Source organism: Phyllopteryx taeniolatus, chromosome 11 (genome assembly GCF_024500385.1).
Source record: "Phyllopteryx taeniolatus isolate TA_2022b chromosome 11, UOR_Ptae_1.2, whole genome shotgun sequence".
Classification (NCBI taxonomy): Eukaryota; Metazoa; Chordata; class Actinopteri; order Syngnathiformes; family Syngnathidae; genus Phyllopteryx; species Phyllopteryx taeniolatus.
Window position 1 is genome coordinate 9,103,496 of NC_084512.1, and position 13,153 is coordinate 9,116,648.

Below are 13,153 nucleotides of genomic sequence, written 5' to 3' on the forward strand. Positions count from 1 at the left end.
TATGAAAATTCAACGCTCGAGTAGAATGACTGTTTTACTAATAGTGGGCCCCACCCCCCACTATTCGTACCACTTTTGGCCGACTAGGACACATTTAAACCTTACCATTAAACTTCTGTGCTGCAGTAGTAACACTACTAGGCCCTATTAGTAGGTATGTGTCACGCACTAGTGACCCATGGACCCTACAAGTGGCACCAAAATGCCCAGTAATAGTTTAGCCTCTTTAGTAATGTAGTTGTCCTACTAGTGTGCAGAAATGTCATACGGTAGTAGAACAAAATGTTACTCGTGAGACTACTACCGGTACTACTACTAGGTTTTTTTGAGTCAGTCAACAACACCTAAAATACATTACTACACGTCACTTACCACATCAACATTCCCCGCCCCAACAGTCAAAAGCAGAGTGGATGGAATTTAAGCCTTCACTTCTGGTTTGTAATGCCAGTATAAGTATGGAAAGTCATGGGCTGTTCCTAAGTTTCCACTGAGGGGGGAGGGGGGGCTAGGGGGACTGGATGGATTTCCATGAACCTACACCCTAGGCAAAGACATTCCAAACTTTCTGAAAAAGCAACAGACCTAAGAATAAAGATGTATAATACAAAGACTATTTTGAAATAAAATACAAACTGTTTACACAATTCAATTTATTTTCAAGAAATCTTTTAAATATTTGACAAAAAAGTGAAGGAAACTGCAGCAGTTGGCTGGCTATATTTTCCATCTGCACCTCTTTAAATACATATTGTACCACCAGTTAAAAACATTATTGTTTGATGGAGAAGGCACTTGACTTGTGTGAGGGAAGCTGGAAGGTGCAGGGCCAGAGCAGCTGTGACAGTACTTTAAAAGCATCATGATACTCATTCAGGCAACTTAGTCAATACAAACAAAACAAAAAAAGAACAGCCAAGCACCCAGCCAGTATGAACTTAAATCATGTGAATAAAATGTAGAACAAAGATGAAAATTTCCTCACATTTATCTCCCATTGATGTTATATTCTATTACATTTGAGTCCTGGCAAATGCCGGCCCGGACAAACCAAAACCTTTGGTTTGCAAAGAAATGCAGCTCTGCTCGTTATTTTGTCCAGCGTGGAGTTGAGCTTTTTTTTTTTTGGTGAGCTACACGTGTTGAAGTGTTAGAGCTTGGAGAGCACACGTGCTCTGGGAGCTGGATGGCAGTCTGCGGTGCGACTTTAAGGGCTTCTCTGGTGATGCAGACTTTGCCTCACTGCTGGGAGAGGAGAGCGTTCCTGTTGGCCTTCATCTTTTCCAGCCGCTTTACGAGGTGGTTGTTTGTCATCTCCATCTCTTCCATCTTGTCCAGTGCTGTGCGTAGCTGCCAGGAAACAACATAGTGGATTACATATCTATGACAGGTTACATTGTGTACAGCAGTGATTCACAAAGTAGTATGTGGGCTCACTCTAGTAGTATGCAAAAGAATCACTGAATTACAGTGGGTACCCCCTTACAGTATTCACTCTGTTATATTGCAGCCATTTGCTAAAATCAGTTTAGGTTGCAATCGAAGGAAAGATGAATGCGGCCAAGTACAGGGATATCCTGGACGAAAACCTTCTCCAGAGCACTCAGGACCTCAGACTGGGCCAAAGGTTCACTTTCCAACAAGACAATGACCCTAAGCACACAGCTAAAATAACAAAGGCGTGGCTTCAGAACAACTCCGTGACTGTTCTGGAATGGCCCAGCCAGAGCCCTGACTTAAACCCAATTGATCTCTGGAGAGATTTGAAAATGGCAGAGGATCCCCAAATACAGGTGTGAAAAACTTGTTACATGATTCCCAAAAAGACTCATGGCTGTATTAGCTCAAAAGGGTGCTTCTACTAAATACTGAGGAAGGGTCTGAATACTTATGGCTGCGTGATATTTCAGTTTTTTTTCCTTAATAAATCTGCAAAAAAATTCAACAGTTCTGAAGGTTTTGAAAGCTGAGCTCAAGACCACGAACAGGATCTTTGTGCAGGTCCTTGCGCCTATTAGTGTCATAAAATATCCATCCATCCATTTTCCACACTACTTATCCTCACTAGGGTCGCGGGCATGCTGGAGCCTATCCCAGCTATCTTTGGGCGAGAGGTGGGGTACACCCTGAACTGGTCGCCAGCCAATCGCAATGCACATATAAACAAACAACCATTTGCACTCACATTCACACCTACAGGCAATTGGAGTCTTCAATTAACCTACCATGCATTTTTTTGGGATGTGGGAGGAAACCCACGCAGGCACGGGGAGAACATGCAAACTCCACACAGGCGAGGCCGGATTTGAACCCCAGACTTCAATGAAATCTTGTGGCTTGGTTAAACATATTGTTGTTTAAATATACAATGTTTAATTCACTGTGGCACTTTTACAGTAAACAACTGGGAGTGACAAACATTGAAGAAATGTTTTGCCTCTTAATTGGAGAACCGTGAACAAGAGAGTGATAACAGATGCAAAAGAATACTTTAAAAAGTATGTTTTAATATATTTAAATGTGTTTAAAGCATATGTGTGTGTGTGTGTGTGGGGGGGGGGGGAATGATATATAAACATAAAACTATATTGTTTTCTGTATAACAGATTTTCACCCATTTCGGGTCGGCCTGGAACATATCCTCCGCGACAAACAGGTTCACTGTAGTCATATCTAGGAACGAATCACTTCACTTTTGACCATACTAGTTTGCTGCCTAAGCGGGCTGCCAAAGAAATGCACAAGATGTCAACGTGCAGAGAGAAAAGTTTGATCTTGGTTCCCCAGACAAGCAAAGTGAGCATGTTAACTAAAACGTTTTCAGCTGCTGTCACTGGACAGGTTTCATATGTTGTTCATTTTCTCTGACTGTCCTTCCCTATTAAGTCAAACAGTTTGGCTTTACCTCTCTCTGGAGTTTGCGCTTCTCTGCTTTAAGCTCATCTTCTATTTTCTCAGCGTTGTCTGCGGAAGTCTTGTACCTCGAGACTTGTCCTTCAAGTCTGTTTATCTGAAGCAAGTAGACAAGGAAACAATTAGGGTATTTCCACATTTCTGAAGCATTTAACAAGCAATCCGCACTTACATTTTGTTCCATTGTACCCATTTCCTGTTCTGTCTTTGAAAGCTTGAATTTGTATTCACTAATCTGTCTGTTGGCATCTCCTGAAGATGAGAAGAGTTTTGAAATGAATAAACATGAGTTTGATGAAAGTAGATCAATAACAAGACGGTCAACTTACTCTGCATCTCAATGACGTGTAGGTCGGTACCGTTCTCCATCTTTTCGCCATCTGTGTACACACTGTCCACCTTTGAGTGCCTCTGTCGCTCCTCCTCCAACTGATTCTTCAACTTCCTGATCTGAGTCAACAGCTCCTCCTTCTCATCAGCTAACTTCAGTAGCCTGACATCTATTGAGCAGAAAGAAAATGAGACTCACCGCGATCAGTTTTGAAGCTTAATTAGAATAGCAGAATTTACACCCAAGCTAACTCAAACGTCACTTGAACTGTGCCATGCTATCGTACTACCTCATTTACTTTGGGGGAACAGAAACATCAATGCCCTTCTGCTTTGTCATTAAAGAACCATTTGTAGGACTCACCAAGCGGACCCTCTCCTGCAGATTCTAGTACCTGGGCGGCTTCTTGCGAGACCACAGTGATCCCCGAAGACACGGGCTCGTGGTTGATATCGCCGTTTGTTGTACCATCTGGGATGATGACGAGCCCATGTGTCTGTCAGGAGATAAAGCAAGTGTGATTGAGGCCACTTATCTACTGTATGGTGACACCCTAACCACCATTCTGGGCCCAACTAAACCCAAACAGCTGGCTCTCATGGACTCTCAATGGACTGAGTAGTGATACCAGACACTACAATAATTTGTAATAAGGAAAATAGCATTCTATAACATTGTACTATAGGGAGCGTATAATACAGTCATGCAGACACAAAATACTTTAAGTGCCTCAGTATATTAGACAATTTTCACATAGAATAAAAAATGTATCTTCACTGTTGGACGGGAACCTCCTATGTCCAGATTTGACCATTGTCATATTTTTCACAAATTGATACTATTAGTCAGTCCCCATGTGGGCCTGTTATTTTTCCAAAATAGTGACCAATCTAAAGTGTTGAAAACGGCTTGCTCTTTTTGACGATGCAATGTTAATGGCTTTCTGAAAAGTGAGGGTTTTGGAGATGCGAGGATTCTGCTCGACGCCAGCCCTATGTCTGTAAGTGTTGTTATATTGTCTGCGTGTGGCACTGCACTGTCTGTGTTCAAATATCCGTTGCTTAAAGCGTAACACAGCCACATTAATGCTATTTATTATAGCCTATGTTGTTTCCCATTATGTGTTAGCATTAAGCTAGTGGACTTCAAGATAAAGTTATATGGTTGTTTTCAATACTCAATGTGTAATTTTCTTTTAAACTTCAACTGGGAGGGGCATTAAACAGTTTGAAGCCTTTTTTTAAAAAAAAATAATTATGCACCATCTGTCAAACTGCTGCATGTTGTGGAGTTGAGTTTACTGCCACCATACAGCGCTGATACCTCAAATATTTACTCGCAAATAAAAGCAAAAAACAACAAAAAAACAAAACAAAAAACATCTGATTTTTCAACTTTTCAGGCCCTGTTAGCGACTATTTTTTTAAGAAATTGTGGCTAGCGAGTTTAATTCCCACTAAGAAACAGACCGTGAGTGGAGCAATTCACATTGTTTTGTGTAAAAGAATGGAGTGGAGCCCGGTGGAAACGCAATCAAACTGAACATTGCTCTTTTATACGTTGCAAAAGCAGTGATTGATTTATTGACAAAAGGTCAAAAGTTACTTAAAAACTTTTGACCTAAAGTATATGCTTTCAAGCTGCAAATATTTGGCGAGATAGCCTTGCCTCACCTTTACATGAGAAAATAACGTGATAGAGCTGGCAACAAAAATATGCACTAGTCGAGCCATGGAGTTTGACAGCTCTTACTCGGCAAAATTGTTGAACATTTCAAATGTTAATTTATTCAGTATTATTTTATCTACAGGTTTTGACAGTAGGAAGATTTTCACAAGAGGAAGCACTTACTTTCACGGGCATGGAGTTTGACAGCTTATTATATTATGTACAATTATGTAAAAAAAATGTGTTGTTGTATACTGAAGACACGACTGTAGGAGATGAAGAAAGACCTGTGTGTTTACTATGTCTAAAAATGCTGGCACCGGACAGCATGAAGCCAAATAAATTAAGGCGCCACTTGAAGACATTACACCCCAGTCACGCTGATAAGTCGCTGGAGTTTTTTTCAGCGAAAACGTGCCGAATATTGCCAACAATCATCCCGCTTTTTGAACGCTACTTCAGTAAACCAGCGACGACTGTTAGTATCATATAAGGTGGCGTACCAAATTGCTCAGTGCAAAAAAAAACACACAATAGCAGAGGAGCTGATACTTCTTGCAGCATAAGACATAGTCTCTGTCATGCTGGATGACACAAGTGCTGCAAAAATAAATGGTAATAAGGATACAATGTTATGCAGAGGTGTACTAATGACATTATGCAGAGGTGTACTAATTTTATAGACAAATGATTCTATTTATAGTCGTGGGGGGGGGGGGGGGGGGGGGCTTGCAAAATGTTTTCTTCTTCCTTTGGGTGTAACAGAAAATAATTGAGAAGCACTGCAGTACATCAACATTGCATCAGTATGGGGAGAGATATGTCTCAAAATTATTTGCACGTGTGTTTTTCAAAGTCACAAATTATTTGCCTGTGTTTTTAAAATCCACAAATATATCTGCGATTCACGTGTTTTTCAAATTCATAATGTGGGTACGTAAAGTATTCAAACCTCCTTAAATTTTTCACTTTGTTATATTGTAGCCATTTACTAAAATAATTTAAGTTCATTTTTTTCCACAGTAATGTACACACAGCACCCCTTATTGAGTGAATTGAACGGACTTGTTGAGATTTTTGCAGATTTATTAAAGAAAAACTGAAATATCACACAGCCATAAGCATTCAGACCCTTTGCTGTGACACTCATATTTAACTTGGGTGCTGTCCATTTCTTCTGATCATCCTTGAGATGGTTCTACACCTTCATTGAAGTCCAGCTGTGTTTGATTATACTGATTAGACTTGATTAGGAAAGCCACTCACCTGTCTAGATAAGACCTTACAGCTCACAGTGCACGTCAGAGCAAATGAGAATCATGAGTCAAAGGAACTGCCTGAAGAATTCAGACAGAATTGTGGCAAGGCACAGATCTGGCCAAGGTTACAAAAAAAACAACTTCTGCTGCATTTAAGGTTCCTAAGAGCACAGTGGCCTCCATAATCCTTAAAAGGAAGACGTTTGGGGTGACCAGAACCCTTCCGAGAGCTGGCCATCTGGCCAAACTGAGCAATCTGGGGAGAAGAGCCTTGTTGAGAGAGTTAAAGAAGAACCCAAAGATCACTGTGGCCGAGCTCCAGAGATGCAGTCGGGAGATGGCAGAAAGCTCTAGAGCAGTATGTGTGGAGAAAACAAGGCACTGCTCATCACCTGTCCAATACAAAGAGTGAACAATTTAAGGGGGTCTGAATACTATCCGTACTAACCGTATGTCCGTAATTTACACGTGTTTTTCAAATCCACAAATATATCCAAGATTTACACATTTTTCAAATCCACAAATTATTTCCCCGTTTTTTTCAAATTCACAAATATATCCGCGATTTAAACGTTTTTTTTTAATGTTGTGTGTGCATTTATCATGACTTATCATTTGTAAATATTACATTTTGCTTGTGAATTGTTGAAAGTGCGTTTGTGGATCAGCAGGCATGTGCATTTATTTTTGAGACAAACATAATGCATAGGTTGATTGAAGACTCCAAATTGCCCGTAGGTGTGAATGTGAGTGCAAGATTGGCTGGCGACCGGTTCAGGGTGTACCCCGCCTCCTGCCCGAAGATCGATCGGATAGGCTCCAGCAGCCAGCGCACCTAGTGAGGATAAGCGGTAAAGAAAATGGATGGATGGATAGACAAACATAATGCAGTTTTAAGAATCACACTCTCCCTTCATCCGCTAGGCGGCAGTGTTGCTGTGTCCGTTGATGACTTGATTCCAAGTCATTTTTATGGGAATCCAACAGTCTATGGTCCGACCCTGCTGCAATCTCCAATAATTTTACCATGGCTGAACAAGGTGGACAACCAGCAGCCCCATCATTAATAAGTAAAATATAAAGAAATCACCTTATTAATCTGTCAGCAAGATAAAAAACCGCTTATTATTACAGTGTTTAAATAATAACAGTGGCTCGTTCTCAAACACAGACACACACACATATACAGGAAGTCCTCGATTTACGAACGAGTTCCGTTCCTACGCTGGCGACGTAACACGAATTTCCACGTATGTCGGATCTAAAATACATTAAAATAAAAAAATAAGATGCTGTACTTTCCATTAGTGGTGAGAGTCTGAAAAAAGGAGGGCGAAAAAGGCAAAGATACTCCCGGCGCACAAACACAGACAAGCATTATGCACTAGCTAAGCAGAAACACTGAGGTGCTGACGACAAAATGGCGGACGAGGCACGGACGTCGTAAAGTCGAAACGTCGTAGGTCAAGTACGTCGTAACTCGAGGACTTCCTGTATATAGTCTGCTCTCAAAGGAGACAGCAACACTGCCGCCTAGCGGATGGAGGGAGGACCTTCCCACAGGTGTGATTTTTTTCAACCTGAAACTGCGTTACGTTTGTGCCCACTGATCCACAAACGCACCTCCAACAATTCAAAAGCAAAATGTAATATTTACAAATGATAAGTCATGATAAATGCACACACAACATTAAAACAAAACGTGTAAAAAATTTGTGGATCTGAAAAACGTGTAAATAATTTTAAGGCATATCTCTCCCCATACAGCAGACCCTGCGATGTGACTGTTGCACACGCACGTCAAGATGATGATGCTCAAACAAAATATTGTGCAGCCCTAATTTCTAGAAACACCAAAAGTCATTATTGACAAGCAACTCATGTCTCAGTTTTATTTATTATTACGTTGCAGGACGACGTACCTCTCCTGATTTGGCCTTCCCCTTGAGGTCAGCAAGCTCATGTCTGAGCTCATCTCTCTCATTCCTAATGCAATCAAAGTACTCTTTCTGCCTCTCTAGGGCCTGGCCGCACAGACGACAGAAGACAAGAATGGACAAGAGGCAGTGAAGTTGGACAGTTGACAGACATGCACCAGCACATGCTTGCAGTAACTCATGCACAACCATGCGCCGCGCATGCCAAACCAACTGTGAGAATGTAGAAAGCAGCTAGCTAGTGGAAAAGGAGAGGCAAAGAAAAAGGATGAATGACATAGTGTGGAAGGAGGGAAACAGTAACACTTCATTGCCCGTCAAACTTATTCATGTGTGAAATGTGCACACATCATGCTGGATGGTTGACTTTTAAACACTCATTTGCACCAGCAAACGTTGCGGAGGTTTACATAACACTAGCCATCATGTTTTTTATGCTGCAAGGTGCCAACAGCAAGCAGTTGAGACTGTGAGCCGAGCTTGTTGGATCACAACTAAAAACCTTGTTATTCTGACATGCACAAACTGCTGTGAGTGAGCAGTCTATGACACAAGGGCCCATTATGCAGAGGGCATGAGTGACAAAAGATCTGTGTGGCTTGAAAGCCGGACCATCTTTTGCCTCTCTGTCTGTGGCAGGATCTACGTGGGACCTCCTACCCCAATCTTTTTGTCCTTCCAGTTTATCGTTTCCTGCAGGTCAAACATCTCTCTGGCGAGAGCATCTAACTTAATCTGCAATCGCTGGTTCTCCTGGAGATGCGATGAACAGTAACAAGAATGCAAAGTACAAGATAGGAAGGAAAAATTTAATGGGCGACAGAATAAGCAAAAATGCACAGACATACATACATACAAAACTGAAACTGGGTGAGAATGGGCTTTTTTTCCAGAGCGGAGAGAGAAAGGATTGTGACAATAACTGATTACACTAAATATACATGAATTAGAGGGAGGCCAGTGTCAATCAATCCTTATCAAGTTATGGCACTGAGTCTCACCAGGCGCCTACACAGAGCCACTAGCACCTTCATTGATTGTGCTGATAGAATTTTGAGTGATGTGGTCACACATGAACACAGCAAGCGTAGACATACCTCAATAAGTTCATCTCTCTGACGGATTCCCTCTTTCAGTTCTTCTTGTTTATGCTGCAGGACAGTACATGTGTGCTTTTGCCTTTCTAGTTCCTAAAATAAATGACAGATTTTTTTTCATACATATGTGACCTAAAATACACCAAATTCCAACAGGTGAATTAAAACAATAAATGCGAACCAAGAGTTGATTTGTTATTTTACCTTTGATTTTTCTTCCAGTTCCCGTTTCATCTCTGACATTTGCTCCTCCATTTCCTCTATGACGTCTTTTAATGTGTCCACTTGGTAGATGAGGTTGGCTTTGTCGTTATCTAGCTGTGCATTCGATACCATTGCTTTCTTATACTTCTCTTCCACCTCGGTAAGGGATTCCTGAGATGAATTGGAGCATGTTAATACCACAACACCATGATTGAAGCACTCCTCCCCACTATGTATAAAATCTGAACTAAAACAAAATATGTGGCCAACGAATCTACGACACCTTTTTGGTACTTGTCTTTTTCTAAACCCATTTGTATAATATCTGCAGGGCAAGCATCTTGAAAGAGAAGAACTACTGATGAATTAGGAAAGATGATTTAATCTACTTCAAATACTGCAAATAAGCGACATCAAACTATACCAAGAGCAAGCCTTGAGTCAGTCAATTATAGAGGCAGAAATTCAAAACATCCCTGCCATCCATCAGTCAGCAGGTGGAGCATGTTACTGCTACATCATCCACAGAAATGTGGGAGTGCCTTCATTCGTGGCCACAGACAATAACTTGGATAAAAACAGGAAGTGTGGGAAGATCATGCAAAAATAAATGTCATTGTAATTCAGACAGGGAGCACACAAATACATGGCCATGGTGTTAGGTGGTATAGGGGTGGGGGATATGAGAGGGTAGGCAGGGGGTTAGTGATGCCATACTGCTCCCAGAGGACAAGAGAAGGCATGCTGTGAGCTCAAGCCCCTCTACCTTCAGCTCTTTAAGCCCTTGCATGTATCGCCCTTCTACATCCTGAATCTGGTCCTTTAGTTCATAGATATCCTGTGGAGCAGATGGAGGTAAGGGTTGAACTGGGGCGTCAAAGAGGGTGGGGATAATCAAGGAGAGACAACAAAGCACACCGCTATCTGCCGCTATCTCCTAGAAGGCAGTCCGGCTGGAATACACAGTACCAGCACACCCACATATAAGGAACAGTTTCAAAGGTCACATGTCACATCCCGGCCTCCCGTGCAGACAAACTGGCCAAGTAAAAGCTTAGAACAGCAGAGGGCAAAAAAGAAGCAATGCTGTGGAAAGATTCGTGGGAGGAGAGCCGTTATAGACCACAGATTAAATACACAGTACTCCCCAGCAATATTGTGGTTCATTGTTCGTGTCCCGGTGCCCTGCTATATCGCAGATTTTCCACCCCATTGTTAAATTATTTGACTGCACGAGATAAGTGCTGTTGGGTTAGCCTTACCCTAAGTTCGCTCAGACTAGTGTCTGGGTCATAGACACTGCCGGCATCTGCGCTGCCCCGTCGCGATGAAGTTCCACCCAGCGATGCCAATGTTGCTGCTGATAGGCCTGGAGTGGCACAGCGGGAAGATGGCTGGAAGCACAACATACAGACGAGATGACCAGTCCAAAACAAACAAACAAACAAACAAACAAAAAAAGCACACACTAATTGTCACCGAACAGCACACAAGAGACAAGTCATTCTGTTGTTGGGACTGTCACTTGTTTGAGTTATGGTTGGATAAACCTGACAAACCGGCTCTTGAGATTCCTCAAGGTGTGCATGGGTACATAATTCAGGTTTCGCTTTTTATTTATTGTGTATTCATGAGCTGTTATCATCATGAGGCTTCTACCACCATGTTAGTAAAGGATTGCATTATTAAAAATATAAACCCCAATTCCAAAGAAGTTGGCACATTGTAAAACCTTAATTAAAAACAGAATACAATGATTTGCAAATCGTTTTCAACCTATATTCAATTGGATACAACACAAGAAGATATTTAATCTCCAAACTAATAATTGTTTTTTGGCAAATATTCCCTTTTTTTTTTTGGCAAATATTCACTCTTTTTGAATTTGATGCCAGCAACATGTTCCAAAAACCTTTCAGCCATCACCTTTCCTTTTAACAACACTCAGTAAGCGTTTGGGAACTGATGACACTAATTGCTGAAGCTTTGTAGGTGGAATTCTTTCCCATTCTCGCTTGATGTAGGACTCAACATTCCGGGGTCTCCGTTGTCGTATTTTGCGCTTCATAATGCGCCACACATTTCACGTGTGGACTGCTGCCAGGCCAGTCTTGTACTCGCATTTTTTTTAATACTATGAACCTACACTGTTGTAACGTGCAAAATATGGCTTGGCATTCTTGCTGAAATAAGGAGGGATGTCCCTGAAAAAGACCTTGCTTGGATGGCAGCACATGTTGCTCCAAAACATGTATGTACATTCATTCATCTTCAGTTCCGCTTATCCTCACTAGGGTCACGGGCGTGCTGGAGCCTATCCCAGCTATCTCCTGGCGAGAGGCGGGGTACACCCTGAACTGGTCGCCATTTCAGCATTATTGATGCCTTCACAGATGTGAAAGTTACCCATGCCATGGGCACCAACACAGCCCCATACCGTCAGAGATGTTGGCTTTTGCGCTGATGACAATCCGGATGTTTCTTTTCCTGAATGGCTCGGAGGACATGAAGTCCATGATTTCCAAAAACAATTTGAAATGTGGACTTGTCAGATCACATGACACTTTTACACTTTGCGCCAGTGCATCTCAGATGAGCTCGGGACCTGAGATGAGTGCTTCTGGGTGTTGTTGATATACAGTGGGTATGGAAAGTATTCAGACCTCCTTAAAATTTTCACTCTTTGTTATATTGCCGCCATTTGCTAAAATCATTTAAGTTCATATTTTTTTCCTCATTAATGTACACACAGCACCCAATATTGACAGAAAAAAACAATTGTTGACATTTTTGCTGATTAAAAAAGGAAAAACTGAAATATCACACAGCCATAAATATTCAGACCCTTTGCTCAGTATTTAGTAGAAGCACCCTTTTGAGCTAATACAGCCATGAGTCTTTTCGGGAATGATGCAACAGGTTTTTCACACCTGGATTTGGGGATCCTCTGCCATTCCTCCTTGCAGATCCACTACAGTTCTGTCAGGTTGGATGGTGAACGTTGTTGGACAGCCATTTTCAGGTCTCTCCAGAGATGCTCAATTGGGTTTAAGTCACGGCTCTGGCTGGGCCATTCAAGAACAGTCACGGAGTTGTTCTGAAGCCACTCCGTTATTTTAGCTGTGTGCTTAAGGTCATTGTCTTGTTGGAAAGTGAACCTTCGGCCCAGTCTGAGGTCCTGAGTGCTCTGGAGAAGGTTTTCATCCAGGATATCCTATACTTGGCCACATTCATCTTTCCTTCGATTGCAACCAGTCGTCCTGTCCCTGCAGCTGAAAAACACCCCCACAGCATGATGCTGCAACCACCATGCTTCACTGTTGGGACTGTATTGGACAGATGATGAGCAGTGCCTGGTTTTCTCCACACATACCGGTTAGAATTAAGGCCAAAAAGTTCTATCTTGGTCTCATCAGACCAGAGAATCTTATTTCTCACCATTTTGGAGTCCTTCATGTGTTTTTTAGCAAACTCCATGCGGGCTTTCATGTGTCTTTCACTGAGGAGAGGCTTCCGTCGCGCCACTCTGCCATAAAGTCCTGACTGGTGGACGGCTGCAGTGATGGTTGACTTTCTAGAACTTTCTCCCATCTCCGAACTGCATCTCTGGAGCTCAGCCACAGTGATATTTGGTTTCTTCTTTACCTCTCTCGACAACGCTTTTCTTCCCCGATTGATCAGTTTGGCCGGACGGCCAGCTCTCGGAAGGGTTCTGGTCATCCCAAACGTCTTCCATTTAAGGAT

At 42.1% G+C, this 13,153-nt stretch overlaps 1 protein-coding gene across 21 annotated transcripts in view; it reads right to left on the bottom strand.

Annotated features, from left to right (window-relative positions):
- Positions 1-638: 638 nt before the first annotated feature.
- lrrfip2 (leucine rich repeat (in FLII) interacting protein 2) overlaps positions 639-13,153 on the bottom strand; it is a 34,261-nt gene continuing 21,746 nt past the window's right edge. For 12 of the 21 annotated variants that reach the window (XM_061788888.1, XM_061788883.1, XM_061788882.1 and 9 more), the window contains 11 exons: positions 10,672-10,803; positions 10,176-10,247; positions 9,410-9,580; positions 9,206-9,298; positions 8,769-8,861; positions 8,094-8,195; positions 3,608-3,740; positions 3,243-3,413; positions 3,086-3,165; positions 2,906-3,010; positions 639-1,350 (listed from right to left, as the gene is read on the bottom strand). In XM_061788888.1, coding sequence (XP_061644872.1) covers positions 1,240-1,350; positions 2,906-3,010; positions 3,086-3,165; positions 3,243-3,413; positions 3,608-3,740; positions 8,094-8,195; positions 8,769-8,861; positions 9,206-9,298; positions 9,410-9,580; positions 10,176-10,247; positions 10,672-10,803 — 1,263 coding nt within the window. In that variant the 3' untranslated portion in view covers positions 639-1,239. The remainder of the gene's footprint in view (positions 1,351-2,905; positions 3,011-3,085; positions 3,166-3,242; positions 3,414-3,607; positions 3,741-8,093; positions 8,196-8,768; positions 8,862-9,205; positions 9,299-9,409; positions 9,581-10,175; positions 10,248-10,671; positions 10,804-13,153) is intronic. The other 9 variants (XM_061788879.1, XM_061788892.1, XM_061788880.1 and 6 more) reach the window with 5 other exon arrangements.